The 18,344-nt window shown below is 38.4% G+C and overlaps 1 protein-coding gene across 13 annotated transcripts in view; it reads right to left on the bottom strand.

Annotated features, from left to right (window-relative positions):
- ASPH (aspartate beta-hydroxylase) overlaps window positions 1–18,344 on the bottom strand; it is a 204,374-nt gene that overhangs the window by 165,573 nt on the left and 20,457 nt on the right. For 8 of the 13 annotated variants that reach the window (XM_053929583.1, XM_053929580.1, XM_045204921.3 and 5 more), the window contains exons 2-4: window positions 6,076–6,225; window positions 4,508–4,552; window positions 2,730–2,798 (exon numbers count right to left, since the gene is read on the bottom strand). In XM_053929583.1, the coding sequence (XP_053785558.1) occupies window positions 2,730–2,798; window positions 4,508–4,552; window positions 6,076–6,225 (264 nt within the window). Of the gene's footprint in view, window positions 1–2,729; window positions 2,799–4,507; window positions 4,553–6,075; window positions 6,226–12,386; window positions 12,914–18,344 lie in introns of those variants that run through there. The other 5 variants (XM_053929584.1, XM_053929581.2, XM_045204918.3 and 2 more) reach the window with 3 other exon arrangements.

Genomic DNA, 18,344 nt, shown 5'->3' with positions numbered 1-18,344 from the left:
TTTTCATTCTGCAGCCACACCTGTGTGGTACCAGCTAGGTACTGGCCCCGGAGCAGAGGTCAGTCATGTAGTGGTGTTACTCTAAGAATATGTTACTCTTAACATTTAGTCCTGGAATCAATTTGCTATCAGTTTTATTTGGTAAACAAGTTGTCAGAGAACACATTTTCAAACAATGTACTTTTCAATTATCCAAACCAAAATCAAGGATACTTTATTTTAGAAAATTTGGCCACAGAAATAGGAAGCTATGTAAACTAGACCAGCCTTAGAATATTTTCAAAGTATATGTTAAGGGTCATGACCAGAAACAAGGAAATACTAAAATGAATGATAGCTATTGATCTTGATTTACTCATACACATTTCATTATTTCTTTCTACTTCGCAAGAGAAACCAAACCTTAAAATGTGAAAGAAATGCAAACATGAATGTGTACATTTCCTCACATTGATACGATTTAAATGTTTGCAGATTTAAGAATGCAGAAATACTTATAAAAGAAATGTCAAAACTATTAAAGTTTAACAATCTCAACTATTACCACCCCTACCATGCCAAGCTCTCCCCTAATCTCCAACTTCCTACTTTCTGGACATCCTCTGCCTTAAGTCTAAAACCCTTACCCTTGAGCTGTCCCTCCAATGAGAATGCACTCAGGAAGTTGAGCTTCTTTTTGGGTATATGCTCACTGACTTTGCTCCTCCATAACCTCTCCCTGAACATACAGGGCCCGTTAATGTCTGCACCCCAAGAATTTCACCAGGCTTTATTTGCAATTACCTGCCAGTAATAGAGACACAACTAAACTACAATAACCTCATAAACTAAGAAAGAACTTCAGTCATAAAATTCAATTCTGCTCAAGACTGCATTTCATGCAGAGAATTCAAACACCATAGCATAGGACGTAAGGGAGCCGAACAGCTCACCTGTGTGTTTCATCTTTACTGAAGCCACACGCCAACTGTGAAACTGTGATACGGTGAAACTGTTTATCTGAGCCTTCGTGCACTGAGTAGTCAAATTGTCAAAATGAACTGAGATTCACTAAATTTAAAGACACCTCCAAATATATACTGCTTATATAAAAAAACAAGTTATGATTCGCCCACGCCATCTGTGTCTACCTACCTGCAAATGGCAATGTTCTAAGTTACAATTAGTTAGCCTGTGAATGATTGACTAAAACCTTAAAGGGAACCAACTCTTGAAATCTAAATGTAACACTAAAAATCAAGTTATTAATATAAGCTTGCTATATGAATTAGTGTTTTATTTTTTAAAAAAATATTTAATTTTAATAGTTGACATTTCCTATCTGACAGACCAAATAATTGATTTAAAGCCAATAACACAGAAATATAAGTAATATTTCTAAAAATGAGGAACTTTGGCCCACATGAAGTTATTTATAAAATTAAAAAGCTTCACTATTCAGAATCCATCCTTTAAAGTAAAGTAATAAAATGAAGTAATAAACCATTTATAGGCAAACTAGCATTATTCTGATATTAAATTCCACATAATTTTATTTGGTTTGCTTAGGGAGGATTATAGTCCTCCAAGATTCACTATATTTATACAAACTTAAATTTAGCTATGTAATAATAGAATTGCATAAAAAATTTCATTAAGGTTAAGACAGAAAAAGAAATTTCATAGAGAGTGAGCTACCACTGTTAAGTAGTAAATGTAATTCCCACTGAGCAATAGTAAAACATAAATTTAAGAAGCTATATTACATGTAATCACAACTAAACCCTTTTTTCGTATTTAGAACTTCATGTTTTATAGGAAGGTTAAGATAAATCTACTGAAAACAGTTTCACTGGTTACAGATGTGATATCCCCCCATTTTTTTCATGTCCATAAAGTATACACAAAATTGTGGGTAGAGGAAGAATCTCCTTGTGACATTATTTTATTAAGTTAAGTGTAGTGTATCCATACCATATTCATTATTCTTCTAAAGACTTTGGTACAAAAGTTTTAATACAAACTATGCTACACACTAAAGCAAAGGAAATGATGTGGTTTAATAAGCAGAAACACATCTCTCTCCAGGCCAGATTACAGAAAATGTGCATATTAAAACCAGTGCCCCCCTTTCTAGTAAAACAATATTTTAAAACAAATGAGGGAATATCACATACTTATTAGAAGACACATCTCAATGATGAAGACAGATAAAGAGAAGGGCTGGAGACTTCCAAAATAAACCTGACCAAAAACTAAGAGTTCATAGTTTTAACGTTACCTTTAAAATATGCACAGCACATTTTAAGATGTTTACTATCACTTTTTTATTTCAAAATAAACTTATGTAACCTTTTAAAAATTTACATTTTCAAATGGAAGTGGATTGTCAAATGAGGCTAAAGAATGCTGTGATTACCATATTTTAAAATAGACTAATATATTACCTCTATGTTCAAACGTTAAGTTCAGAATATAAAGTGCTTTAAATCTGAAAAAGGTATCAAGTTATTATCCTTATTGAGAAGATATGCTAAAAGCTATATGCTATCCACTTATAAAAGTAAACTGAGATGTGAGTCCATGGAAAAATAATTAAGTCATTTAACATATCAACAAGAATAAAATATGTAAGTGGGAAAACATCTCTCATAAAATGTGTACAATTGACATGGATATCACCAGGGGAAAAATACTCTTGTGTTTCCAGCATTTTACCAACACTAACAGAAAGTAAAACATCTACTTGCCTAATAAAACTTTGGCATCATCCACATCAAAATCTCCGTCACCATCGGCATCATAGACTCCTAGTTTTCCTACAGGAGGGGAGGAAAGATGGAGATGGGACAAAAGGAAAAGCAAACTTAATAAGGCATCACCACTTACCCCATAAATGTCACCAATCAACACAATTCTTTGCTCTTGAATCCCGAAAAAGCGTGCTAAATGAGTATCTTACCTACAAATGATAGGCAATTCACTTAGACATTCAGGAAATGTTCCCCTAACAAATCTAAGAAATATAACTGAGATAATATTTTCCTTAAACATTTAACAACACCCTGAGTCATTTCAGATTTAAAAAAAAATTATACTGCTACAAAAATTTAGGTAAACTTTTCAACATATATAAGAAATAATATTGATACAATTCTAACAATCACGTGGAACAATGTTCCTAAAGTATGAAAGTTCCACCATCAATATTCAAAACAAAAGGAATAAATACGAAGCCTCAAATAAAGACTAAATATAAATAACTGGATCGTGTACAAGTACTAAAAATTAAGAGAGCAATTAATTTTATATTTACTGTATATTTTACAGTAAATATATATATTATATTATTTACTTTGTATATTATTTACTTTATATTTTGTATGAAGTAATAATGTATTACTTTATAATGTATTAATAATGTTACTAATTAACTTTATTAATGTTATTAATAAAACAATACATTACTTTATAATGTATTATAATGCATTACTAATGTATTAATAATGTAATAATGTATTACTTTATAATGTATTAATAATGTATTATATTATTTTATATAATAATGTATAAATAATGTAATTATTTACTTTATATTTTACTTGGATCAAGTACAAGTACTAAAAATTAAGAGAGCAATTAATTTTATATTTTACTATAATGATTTACAACAGAAACATCATGAATCAATCTTTAAAAAAAGACTTCTGAAAAGAAAGTAAGTAAAACTGGCTTCCTGAAATCACAACGGAAAGCTTACAGGTATCCTTAGTAGTAGGTGGGCAATGCCATCCACTAATAAGAAAAAAAAATAAGGCTTAAATAGATAACCTGAGAAGACAATACTACCAGAGCCTTTCCTCATCTAGAATAGTAAATCTGTATCTTAAGGCTTTAATGAAGCTTTATCATCTGGGAGCAATGTTATATTTAGCATTTGAAATGAGTCAAATATGTTCAATTCTTCTTAAAAAATCCTAAAATCAACATGATTGATAATTCACCACTGGACAATGGCTGGGAAGAGATGTAATAAATGTACAGCAGTATTTTAAACAACATTCACAAATACAGCATTAGCACTAAAAAGCCAGTTGGCAGCATGTTGCCTTTTCTTCAATAAAAAGTATATTAAAACATTGCATAAGAGCAAACGGAACGTTTGGAGTAGAGTAGCCATGACCTACCTTTACCCTCCCAGAGCCCTTGCTGTACTAAGGAAAACGTACTGTGTAGAGCTCTGATTTAGAAAACACACACGCTAAACATGACAAGAATAAGAATGGAGAGTTATTATTTCTTTGCAGAGAAAATGAAAAGCACACGAATCTTCAGGTCGAGGCTATATGCAGCACCGAGCCCCAACAACATTAGAAACAGGAAAAATACAATATCTGACAGACTTAAAAAGGGAAACTGGTCCTACCACTTACATTCTCTGACACGGGTGGTAACTGAAGTAGCAGAATAAGGGTAAGATTTTAGAGACTAACGCCAGTGAACTTAAAATGCATCTCCAATAGCCTACCTTGAAGTACCTCTGATAAGTTATAACGGAAGTCCTTTGCTTTGGCTGCATGCATGTAAAAACACGAAAATTGTTACTTGTGCTTAAACGTACAAATATTTGAAACCTCTTGTTTTGTAACAGACTTCCCCTAGCATCACGTAAGTTGGCAAAATCACATATTACACAGAGGTTTGTCTCTATGCTAAAATACTTTCTCTGTTAGTCTATCAATTTACCCAGAAATACGTAAAATAATAAAAATGAGAAACTTCAATGAATGGCAGATTACACGTAACTGTACTTTGCTATTCTTTGCCTTTCCCCCACCCCAGAAAGATGGCTACAATCCAGTAAGTAAAGCAGGACACTCGCGTCTATGGAAGGGAGAGGTTTCTCTGTGCAACAGCGTACACATGGAGAAGTGTGCACTTCGCTCAGGGACGGGGCCCACATCTTTCCCTGAGCTATGAAAGAGGAAGGCCATTTATTCTCAATGGCCAGAAAGTGGAAACCACCCTAACGTCCGTCCCTGATGAATGGAAAAGTAAAATAGTATCTCCATATAGTGAAATGTTATTCAGCCATAAAATGGAGTAATTGTTAAGTCGTGAAAATATTATGCTAAGTGCAACAGGCAGACACAGGAGACCATACTGTATGATTCCATTTATAAGAAATGCCCAGAACAGGCAAATCCTCAGACCTAGGTTATTTATTTATCGTGTTTGCAGGGAGAGGAAAGGAGTGGGGAACTGGGTGTTTTGGAGGGAAGGGGCGACAGAAACACTACAGAATAATATAACAATGATGGTAGCACAAAATTATGAATATATTAAAAATCGGCGAGTGAACTGTTGACGTTCAAATATTCACTATATTAAATTTTGTTATGGGAATTTCATGCAAAATTTTTTTAAAAAGACTTGGTTAGATTAAAAAAAGAGTATGACTCCAAAAATGACAAAGAATTAATGCAAATAATCATGAACAACTGCAGTGGTTATGAGGCGAGAAAAGGCAAAAGGAGAGGAAAGGAGGCTGGCTGTCAGAAATAACGGGGCAGCTTCCTCGCAACAGCATACTGAGCGCGCGCACACCCACACACCCACACACCCATACACCCCCCCCACCCCCAACACACACACCAGTTCCATGGAAGACACGGAGGGTTGCTTTGAAAGGCTCTCTAAGGCCAAGGCTTGTGAATTGTATGTTTATGATCCATTAATGGATCCTCAAAAAAATTCAGTGGTTCATACCAGTAATTTCTAAATTTGTAATATGACAAACAAATTCTGGAGTACTGCCTGCAGTGAGAGTACGTACTATTTGATAAAACTTTTCTGTGTGATATATGTACAACATAACCCCCCAAACCTTTTTTTTACTATGGAGAATGTTCAAAGAAATCGAAAAGCCGGTCTCCAAGGTAATGCTGGTAACATCCCTTTCCCCACTCTGGAGAAGCACTGAAAGGCTGCAGAGATTAACAGTGCGAAAGAGATACTGATACATCTTTAAGATTACTAGGGGATGTCACTTATGCTCTTATAAATTCACGTAAGAAACGATATCCAAATTCTTACCTAAAACTTCCTCGTAATCAACAAGATCAAACCAGACGACAGCTACTGAGGTCCAGACTCCCAGCAACGCGATGACCATGAACCACGTGAAAAATGAACTTCCAGAAAGTACTCCTTTCTTCCCATTCTTGTGTCCTCCATGCTTTGTGTCTGTTTAGAAAGAAACGAGGCACAGTGTCACTGTGTAAGTACTTTACCAAACACCTCTCTTCACTGAATTATTGCTGCAGTGATGTGATAGTACTTGCAATGGTAAGTCATTTCAAACTAGTTATCACTTCAATTCTCAAACATTTTACACAAAATAAAAATTTAGAAAATGAAAGATTCTGCTTAGACTCAATACAACATACATAAAACCCTAGCTTCTAGGTAATGAAAAAAGTAAACTATTGATGGGCTAATAACTTTTCAAAAATAAAGTTTGATATAATATGTATGTTCCTGCCTTCTACACTCCTTGCCCGAACTACCTAAATACTACCTCCTTCGAAGTTCAGAGCATTCATCGATAATTTAATGAATCATAGAGAAATGTAGCCAAATCCTTTTCTCTGTTCCGTTTCAGCTTCTGTAAAATCTTAAAAACCCTGTTAACGATCACAGAAAATATCTCCCCCAAACCACTCTACATTCTTGGCCAAGGAGGGGCGGCAGCAGGAAAGGAACAACTTCGAGGACTAGTGATGGGCGAGGAAGAGAAGTAAAACAGGACGACAAGGCAGCCCTCCTCCTGCAGGGGACCCCCTGGCCCGGGGGCAAACAGGAAGAGGCTCATTCACAACTGGTCTCCATGTTGTCAATGAGGAAACAGTTCTGTAAACTGCCGACCCCCCCAAAGTGACATTTATCACATGTGACATGTTTAATATACCTTACATTCTTCGGGAACTATTCATCTTGCAGCCAAAATAAACAAAAATGATGAAAGTCAAGTGACAGTAATGTGAAATGGTGAACACTGTCCTTAAAAAAGGGAAGATGATAATATTCAAGTTTCTCTTTTCAAAGAATATAATAAGGATGATACAAATATTAGCATTTAATCAGAAGGGTATGTCACATCCTAAATTGCCCCGTGTGAAAAGGAGAAGTTAATCGAGCAGGTAGAAAAGCCGGGCACCGCCTTCTACTTTCACGTGCCATCCCTTCAGCCGCTTCCGGTGCTTGGCTGCTTGTGATCCTCACGACCGTCCTGCCAGAGTCTCTCTCTCTAGAGGGCATTTCTGGAGGTTGATACAGGACAATTCTTTGTTTCTTACACTGCAGAGCAGCTGGCTTCCCTAGTGTCTGCTGGTCCCAAAGGCAAGAGCTCCCAAAGATTATGGCAAGGACTCTCTCAAACATCACCAACCGTCCTCCACAAGGGCAGTGCCTGGTGGAGAATCGCTGGGGACAAGGACAGGAAAAATCATCTCTGTTTGGCTACAGAGAAAAGATTAAACGATTCGCCCAAAGTCACCAGCACAAGTCAGGTAGAGCTAGGAATAAACCCTGACGTCCCTGGACCCACCCGAGTTCCTCGATCCGCACACGAGTGGGCCAGACACACAATTTCCCGAACCGGACGAGCTCTAATCTACAACCTGCTTTCGAAATGACACCTGATCCAGTTCCAACTCTGGTAGTAATTTTCCAGTGGCTCCACTGCCAATTCTTCTGGATGAAAGAATAAACTTAAAATTCTCCTTGTTTAAAAGATATACACATTTTTTAAACCAACCAACAAATCAACTTTTCGAAAGGTGCCATAAAAACTAAATCAATCGAAAAGTGTAAGTGTATGTGTGTGCATGTAGACACACCCAAACATACACATCTTTATCTATAGATCTATACTTAAGTATATAAAATTATGACTAAGACAAATTTCATTGTTAAAGAAAAACTCAATTTTCTTTTCTAATGTTCTTTAAATATTAGCACCCCTATCAAAAAGGGCCAGATTTATAAATAATGATATGGTAAATTCACAAAAGTATACTTACCAGGAAACATACAGCCATCTATTTCTCTCTAATATAATCTATTACAAGTCTCCTAAAAGCTGGTTATATAAAAACATAATGTATACATCAAAAACTACTTGCTGGGCAGAAGCTGCATATTAAATCCACTTAAAACACACTTCACCGTTTCATTACCTGAACATCACCACAGAAGGGGAGAGACCAGGTGGAAATTTCTGCAATGTCAGTGAGGGAAAATGATGATTTTTTTAGTTTTTTTATGTGTCTTAAGCACAGAAATTATAAGAGAATATAAAATAAAGCACCCACTAAATTTTCAAAGAAGGAAAAAGTGAGGAGTTTCTGTGGGGGCAGAGGAGCACCAGAGATACAGTAACAGTGATTGTACTTAATTTATTGAATATCTACATACATAAAGACTTTTTAAACACTGTATAAGAAAACCTTATTTTTATGTAACATATAGGTATATGTATACACACCCATTGGTATAGAATACTTACTATAATAAGAATATTGCCTTCCGAATCATTCATTTACTCCCAAATATGAAACTATAATAATAATGACTAACAATGTTCCTCCCTTGACTACTTATTGCCTCTAAGAAACTTTAATGTTCTCTTGACTGGTGTAGCTCACTGGATTGGGCGCCAGCCTGTGAACCAAAGGGTCACCAGTTGAATTCCCAGTCGGGGCACATGCCTGGGTTGCAGGCCAGGTCCCCAGAGTACGGGGCACATGAGAGGCAAGCACACATTGATATTTCTCTCCCTCTCTTTCTTCTTCTCTTCCCCTCTCTCTAAAAATGAATAAATAAAATCTTTCTTTTTAAAAAAAGAGAAAATGTAAATGTTCTATTTAAAGTGAATGTAACATTGCAAGAAAACTGGGTTCCTGTCTATCTCCTCTCGGACATTCTGTAATTGACAGCAGTGTCTCGTCTCGTTCCCAAGTAACTAGAAAATAATAAGGCAAGATATAGTTCATCCTTTTATTCATTCACTTAGCATATTTGTTCAGCATATGTGTTATACATTATACAATTTTTATTCAATAATTAAGTTTTCAAAATGTATACCTACATCAAAGTACACTCAAGATGACGTTATTCACAGAGGTGGGGGAATGGGTGGACAAGGTGGAGGGAAATAACAGGTACACACTTCCGGTTATAAAATAAATATGTCACAGGGATGTAATGTGCAGCATAAAGAATATAGAATAGTATAATAACTTTGTACGGTGACAATATTTACTGCTATGTCACTTTGCAAGCTATATAAATGTTGAATAACTACATTATACTCCTGAAACTCATATAGTATTTATTGTATGTCCCTACACTTTAATAAAACATTTAATAAATAAAATTTTTTAAAAAGCACCTTCAAGAAGAAAAGAGATTATTTACTAATAAAGTAAGCTTTTAAAACAAATAATAATTTGATTTCAAAGTTCAATTCTTTCTCCATTTCTATCCCTTTCCTGGCCTGTTGGAAAGACACTCTAACCCAGTGATTTTCAACCCGTGTGCTGTAGCAGGCACACCCGTGTGCTGCCAAGAATTTTAAAACATGGAAATACCTGACCATTTAGTCAGGGGCACTGACCTCTTTTCCCTTAGGGTACCAAATTAAAAAATGACAACAGCCAACACAACAAAGCTGTCTGGTGTGAACGAATCAAAATTAGACCTTTGGTTTTTGTCAGATTGGCAAAAAATAGAATATATGTTTTGGTGTGCTGCAGAATTTGGGTAATTAGTTTATGTGTGCCACGAGATGAAAAATGTTGAAAATCGCTGCTCAACCAACGGAACTACCCAGCAGGGCTTCTACGTCTTTCTCGAGGCAGAAATGATGGAGGAAAGTTTCTGAGATTCTAAAAAGGAAAGTATCATTTATCCAAGTGAATTCAGAAATACTCACCAAAGTGTTTGACCTGTAACACCAAATATAAGTAAGAGGTGGAAAAAGGTTTTTAAAACTAATTATATAAATGCATGCACCCAAACAGAGAGACGGCATTGGGAGGGGGAGGGAGGAGAAAGGCATATACAGTAAAGGACACGCCTTTCCCTAAAGTCTGTTTACATTGGTTTTAAACACGATTCTGACAACTTCAACCCAGTGTCCTAGCTCACAGCACAAAACTGAAGAGCAGATTTGAAAGACAAACTAAAAAATGAGTTAATGCAACAAGCTGCTGACGGAGGGAAGGCCTACAAAAGGCATGACTACCGCAGCAAGAGTGGACACAGGAACTTGAAGGGACAGTGGCAGGAGGTCATTTATGATTGATGCCTGCAGGCAAATGCTGAACAGTCTTAAAATAATATTTGGTACAAGGTAATAATGACCTTCATATTGATTTTGTCATTAAAACATTATTTTAAACTGTTTCAAAATATAAGAAATATATAATAAATCTTAGATGTTCATTCAATACATTTTTATTAAACAGATTTATCACTTTAAAAGGGTTAATGTTGTTTAGCTAGAATATGAAATTATTAGCAATATTTTATCCACCCCTTTATAATGTCAAATAATTGAGGTTTTACTCTATCATTATTAATCTTATTACTGTTATTATTAATTCCATAAAGAAACAAAACAGCAAATAATAGAAAGAAATATTTCTAAGACATTTTTTTGAGAGGGACTTTCTAAGTGACATCAAATAATACAGTCTTCCTATGCCACTTTGTAAATATAGTGTGCCTAGTCCCAAAGGGCAGATCAGTTTCTGCCCAATGAAACTGAAAAAAGCATCGTAAGATAAACCCTTCAAGACAGTTTAGAACTCCATAAGCAACCATGAAACCAGCCTTTGATCTAACAGTATTCTGGAAGAACATCGAGTAGCTGTCCCTATTTTCTAAGACCAGGACAAATCTAAGGGTCTTTATGTCATTTGCTGGGTCCATATTCAACACGTAGTCCCAGGGATTAGTGAAAAAGTTTGTGGGTTTTTTTTTTTTTGTAAATGGGGGTTAAGAATATGGCAGAAACAATGTGATTCATTTTTTTCCATGTTGACCCATCAAAAAAAGTACATGACTTCCCAATCAGAAAATGTTCTCACGTACTACCAAACACAGAACATTACCATGGTAAGCAATGAAACGTGTCTCTCTCCAAAAGGAAGAGTGGGTTAGGGACAACAGGTGATTCTATTCGTTCGGTTGAGGAAGTGCAAGTAGAAGAGGTACCCCAGCACCTGAACAGCAGTCAATTGCTTTTCTGGACTTCTTACTATTAACTGAATTACAAATCAACCATTTATAAGTTTGCTAGCATTATGCAGGTAGTTTCGTATTTTTCATGAATTCAACACATTTAAAGCGTTTAAAAAATTAAAACTGTCAAGTAATTCATCAAACTGATCTCTTTTCCATGTTACAAAATGTCACCCTTTGGGAGACAAGAACTGTTAAAGTGGGTCATAAGTATGGATTATGTAATCCACGGAGGAGGAGAAAATGTTTTCTAAAAGAACTAATGTCAGATACAGCTCTATTCTTCTTCATGGCTACATGAGGCACACTAGTCAAAAGACCCATTCTAACCATTTATCCAAAACAGTGTTCAAGGTACAGATACTCATATTCTCTCTACTAATAATAGAATCCTACCAGTGGCCACTTAGGCAGCTGAGAGTTGGAAGCAGTTTTAATACGTCTATTTATTTTCTTAAATAAATTTTCAACAAATGAGCCAACACAACTTTCTTTCAACTAAACGGAAAGACAAAACATACAACGTAAAGCAAAAACAAACATACATAAACATAGATTCAACACACCATTAAAGAACATTCGAAGGTTAATGATTTAATTAAAAAAAAAATAAAACCCTAGTGTCTTTTCTTTGCATTTATCCTCTGCTTCACAAAAATTAGGTCAGTTTCCATTTATGCTAAGACTGCTTGAGCCAACTAAATGTGCTCATTATTACAAGGCAGGATGTATACATTCCTTTAATTTCCTATAATTTTACATGAGTGAATACACACAAGCTTAAAATTCACTGTAATCCTTAGACCAAGATAAACTACTTTGACATTTTTCTGAAGCTTGTAAAATGTGGTCTCTGGTAGTACAATATACTAAAAGATATTTTAAGTTAAGACACCAAAACATATTCAGATAAAGACATTCCATAAAAAATTAAATTACTGTGGAAAGTCCAGGACTTCCAAATATAACATGTAGAAGATGCAGTCAAAAGCACTTACACAAAAATATTTTAACAGCATACAACTGACAATAAAATGAAAAACTGTCAGTGGGATCCCAAACCACTTTTAACCCAAACGATAAACATACACCTTTACCTTCAGCCATTTTGGTTTTTTTCAATCCATGGGTAATATACAGGGAAGACAAAAATCAAAGCTCCATCAGCAGGATCAGGCACACCGCATGCCCTTCCCTGCTAAAGCACTAGGCAGACCACGCTCCACGGGCAAGGCCTCTAGAACTGAAATTGGACCTGACTACCACCTCTGCTCACCAGTTATTTTTAGAGGCTTCTTCCTCATGGCCAAATACTGCTAACCACTCAGGCTGAAATGCACTCCTTGTAATCCAACAGCCTTTCTCCCACTTACGGGATTCCTTTCTCAGTTGGTCCTATCTCCCTACTCCAAACCCTAAAAAAAATTTAAAAAAAATCAAGCATGCCAGAAATAATGAAACAGAATAGATTGTTCTTTAGCCTAAGTACTAAGTCATTCAAAACTGAAACAAGTCTTGCTGTAAAATGTGGCTCCGAGCCCAGAAACAGGTTGATTTGGCCCTTCAAGGCCTAATCAAATGCCCACACTGAAAGACCATTTGTTTCAATGAAACAGAACCCTACATGGTAAGAAATTAATTAATGCTCTAAAATTCACAGGCATTACCATCCCAAGACTAATTCCTCCAACAGCAAAGTAAAGCAACAATAAAAAATTACTTCACTAGCGAAGAAAGGAGAGAGAGCAGAGAGGAAGTGAAGGAAGAAGAGACATTGGCAGGAAGGCTGGGAGGGAGGGCATGGGGAAAGAAGGAACCACTCCTTAGCAGTAAGGGAGGTGATCTAGGAAACCATCCCAGGGAAGGAACCAGAAACTGCACTCAGGTTTTGTTCTACTTTCTTCCAACCCCAGTCTCCAAATATTCTCTACTGGGAAATAAAACCAGCCCAATTTTAGTACTATTTATTCACTGATTTAAGATTAGCATTTCACAGAATTCATCAGAGTTCTGGTTCGTATACTAAATTAGTTTAGCACAAATAGTATCCAGAGCAAGGCAGCAGCCTTCCAAAGTTGTTTGAGTCTTTAATTTTTTTCAGTAAGATTGAATGTTTCACGTGCAAATTAAACCTTTATATGTTTTGAAGAGTCAGCAAACTATGGCACCAGTACCTGATGGCCCGGAGCTGGGACGGAGTGAACAGGCACCAGGGCCAACCACGCAAAACTGACGAGAATCTTAGTTGTCCTCCAACCAACAGCTATCCCCACCCCACCCCCGCACTGTTCCTTTCCTCAAGGATATCTCCCACTAAAAGTTAGTGCTTGCTAAAATGTTGAAAGCAAATAAATCATTTTTTGACAGGGGCTTAAGATGACCCACCACCATACAAATTCATTAGGCAAATACTCCGAAAGCTTTCTTTAGTTCTGTTGTTTTCAGAGAGTTGAGTGAGGGTGACAAAGACCCTTCCTTGTTCCCACTGGAAACCAAGACACTACATTCACATGGCAGGTGACTCATTTCAGACTCAAAAGATCTAGAGTCAGTTCCTAGCTTCTCCCTTAACTTCGATTTGGGGAAAGTCATCAAACTTTTGGGCCTCAATTTCCTGGCCTATAAAACATGTCATGGCCCAACCAGGCATGCAAAATTTGTTGAAGTCATCCACGCAACACATTTGCGTTAACTCAGTCAGGACGAGCGCACCGTTCTCCTCACCTGCAATTCGCTGCCCTTCACATGAGGCTCGTTTCTCCTCCCCCTTCCCAGGCCTGTGCAAGGCCAGCAGCATTCTAAATGACAGGTCTGTGGCCAAATGCTGATCTGAGACAAGACCACAGCTACCAAATTTGGGGACACCTCAGCCCTGAGTCTCCTCAACACAGCTGCGATTGTTGCTCCCCAACGAGCCTTTATCACACATATTCACACATCCTACAGTTAACCTTTCCTTTCATCTTCTGCCACAGTTTTACAGTCATTTCGATAAGATGTCATCGCCCCTCAGTTCCACAACAGTGGCATACCTATCATCCTTCACAGGCTGGTTAGGGTGTCTCTGAAATAACATTTAATCTACCACAACATTTCTTAAGGGAAAAGATATTCTGAATTCTAAGTAATTACCTCTTATAATGGCAAGTCCTTTTTTTATGGTGGGAAATGTTTATGAAGCTTAAAAATATTTCAATGTCCATAGAGCAAATCATGTTTTTAAAACCCTAGCAAAGACAGTTAAAGTAATACTACTTACCTATATTGTTGGGACTAATAGCAACTCCTAGGTCCAAGCAAAGACCAAACTTCTAATATGCGCTCAGAGACTCTTATTACCACCCTGACTCCACTAGGGAGCAGGAGAGCCAAGACCTATGTCCACTGAGTCCTGGGCTCTACCTTCCTCCAAAACCCACCAGGAGAAAATCCATGAGACTTCTCACGGGTCAGCACTGACTGGTCCCCTCTCCTCAGCCCTCTGACAGCAGTGGTTCTCAGGCTTTCGAGCACATCAGTCACCTGGACGGCTTGTCAAAACACGGACTGCTTGGCCCATCGCCAGAGTTTCCGATTCTGTAGGTGTGGAGTAGGAGCCGAGAATCTGCATTTTTAATGAGTTCCCCGGTGATGGGATGCTGCTGGTCTAGGGACCACACATAAGGAGAATCACTGCACTACTGCACAGCCATCCCTAATTCTCAGGGTCTAGAGGAGGAGAAAGGAGTTCTTCTACTAATTCCCAGACCTTTTCCATAGCACTTAAAAAAGAAAAAAAAAAAACCCCACCTGTTTCCCTGAGGCCCGTGCCATCCAATTATACCACCCCCAACCGTGCCTCATCACTGTCAACTACCACCTCCAGTGACCCCGCCCCTCAGCAAAGTCTTCTCCACCTCAAGTCCACCCATAACCACGTGACTTCAATGTCTGTGTGGCCACGATGACAGGTCTTCTTTTCTTCATGTTTCAGCCCCACTAACCTTGTGCCCCTCCACGCTATATCCAACACCCATTTGGATATTCTTGCCATGGATCTTGCTACAAACCCCACCTAATTCAACCTCCCAATCACATCTTTATTCTGACTGAAGTATCTATGTAACTCTCCCCTGGCACAATCACCCTGATGGATTCTGCAACTTGGCAAAAAAAGCTCAGCTTGTTTTGTGTCAATATAAGGACTGTAGGATATTATGAGATACCAAAAACCACAGTTCTTTAAAACACAAACTACAAACTTTTCACCTACATATAGTCTCCAAGAAGCAAGTTTTGCCATTCTAAACATAACATTAAATAGCCACTATTACAGAAGTAGCCCTGCAGACGTCCAGTAAAGCTCAGGCTTGCACCACGCGCATCTAGGGAACACTACCTCTCTACATGCACCTCTAACGCAGCCTAAGAGTCCACAGTTCATTGCTGAGGTCACTCCCTAACTTTTAGCTCTTTGGCTCCTTCATCTTTTCGCTGCCATAACTGCCTCCTGGAGGAACACAAAGATCGCCCTGTCAGTGAACCTAAGGACAGCTGGGCACACTCGGCAACCAGGCACAGGACACAGGCAGACGACCGCGACCTGCCCCCAGGGACTACCAGCAATCTTTGCTGCTAAATACTCTATCTTCTCACGCTCCAAAAATGCCATGGCCTCTTACTCCGCACAGGAAACAAAACCATCATCTGTGTCTTGACTGTGCACTGCCAAGCACAGAAGGCTACCTCACCTGCATTCACTTTCTGCTTCCCTCCTAATTAACCCACCCACCTTCCCTCCTTGGCTTCCTTACACTCTTCACTTTTTCACTCCCCTAGACCACTGGCCTTCCTAGTCTTCCCTCAACCCCATGCTTTGTCTTTCTTCTTCCCAACACAGACGAAATTCTCCACAACGCTGGTAAGTCCCTGCTTTTATTTTCTAACTGCCCGCTCACTCCTTACAACCTGTAGGTTGCAATCTGGCTTCTGCACAGGGCTCCAGGGTAGCAGCAGCTCGAATGTCACATCGATACCTTCCATGCCATTAAACCCAACAGAAAATTTCAGTCCTTGCCTTACTTGCCCTCTCAGGAGAATTCTCCCTCCTTCTAAAACATCCTCTCCCCTTGACTTTCATTACTTCGGAATCATCACATGTCGTCCACCTTTCAGGACTGTCTAATTTTCAGTCTCCTATGCCGGCTCATTCTCCCTGAGTTAATTTTGAAATATGGAAATTCCATAAGCCTTGGTCCTATGCCACCTCCCTGGCTGACTTCAGGCGCCTCCTATACAGCTTATACGGCTTATATTCCTATGCCCTTTGAACACCAAACCCACATACCTGTCTCCTCAAAACCCCACGTGAATGACTGGAGGAAAGCTCAAACTCAGCTTATTTATATGCAAACTAACCCACGATCCTTCCCCTCGTCTCCCCAGTTTCTAAATCTCAGAAACACTTCCATCAAGACAACGGCTTAAGCCAAAAACCTGGGACTCAAATGCCCATCTCTCGGGTCAGAGTTTCTCCACTAGGCTGTTGCAAATGGGTCACCACTATGCCAACGTGTGAACTCCCCTCAGCACCTGGGACATCCCTGTGTGTTTGCCCCAGTACGGTGTTTTTAACAAGCACTCGTGTGTGCCCCGATATGAAGAAGGGGAAACCCTGCCTCGAAGCAGCTATGATTCTGCCAGTCTATTGTGATCATCCAAACCCAAGTTATCGTCCTCTCTCCAGGGTACGACAGTACCTTAACATAACCTTTACCGCTCCACATAGCAGCCAGAATATTTTTTATATCTGATTATACTACTGTGCTGTTTTTTAAAAATCTCTTAATAGCTTCACACTATTCTCAGGATAAAATAAAAATCTTCACTGTGGCCGATAAGACTCTGCTTGATGTGACCCCAGCCTACCATGCTGGCGTTTATTTGGTGTCACTTCCCCTAGTTGTGTATATTCCAGACATGCACACACACACACACACACAAATCCAAAAATTCACCATGCTCTTTCCTGTCTCAGGATCTCTGCACAGGCTGGTCCCTCTTCCTGGGGTGTCAACACATTGCTCTACCCCCGCCCCCAACACACAGCTATCTCCTGCTCACTCTGCTTAAACCCTACCTCTTTAAGGAAGGCTTCTCATACTCCCGTGAGAACATATCAAAACATGCTCTTCATAATACTTCCTTATAGTGTTATTTCATTGATAATTCATTTGTAATCTCTTTGTACCTCCACAATGCAAGTTTCATAAAGCCAGGGACTGAGTCTGCTTGTTCACTATTGCACACTTGCCTTGCATCTGGTAGAAACCCAACTAACATTTGCTAAATAAGTAAATTCCCTCTCAAATCCTTGATATTATAGGAGTAACCTCTTCCTGCTAATGCCCCTGAAATAAGGGAGCAAAGTTTAGTCCAACGAATGCCAGGTCACTTCAGGGTGCCTCATCTTCATGAACTTAATTATCCTAAAATTAATTCATAGCAGGAAAACACCTACAAATAAATACTCAAGACAAAATATCAAGAATGAAACCCAGTGGTCCCCAAGCACTTCAGAATTTAGTAAAATAAAATTGAGGAAGTCACTTCCAGTTACATCAGTGTAAGTAATATGAGCCATACTTACCCATATCAGGATTTGTTGGGAAACTTTATCGTTCTTTGGAAGCCCAAGTTGAGGAACCACCGCAGCAGCACCTACGTTTGAATCACCACTGACTCACTGCGGGCGAGAACAGCTGGATCCAGAACACGGGTCCACCGTGTGAATCCGCCACGTACCAAAGCTCCACTGGTACAATGCTGAACAATACAAATGGCGGCTACCTCCAACAGCTAGTTTCTCACGCCAGACCTAATGAGTTAGTTCTTTAAACTTAAGGATTTCTCTCTATAGAGCATTCAAAAGAGGGAAAACAGTCTCAAAAGCAAAACCATTTCTTGGCTAGCCAATCATGCATCTGTGTGGGTAACGGTTACCAATGTGATGTTCAAAATGAGAGAGTCTCCCGCTGAACTGGGAGTGGCAAAAGTATAAGGTGAGTTATAAGGTC

The sequence above is a fragment of the Desmodus rotundus genome, chromosome 8, assembly GCF_022682495.2.
Source record: "Desmodus rotundus isolate HL8 chromosome 8, HLdesRot8A.1, whole genome shotgun sequence".
Classification (NCBI taxonomy): domain Eukaryota; kingdom Metazoa; phylum Chordata; class Mammalia; order Chiroptera; family Phyllostomidae; genus Desmodus; species Desmodus rotundus.
Note: the sequence above shows the minus strand (reverse complement) of the source record. Positions and strands in the feature narration are given on the sequence as shown.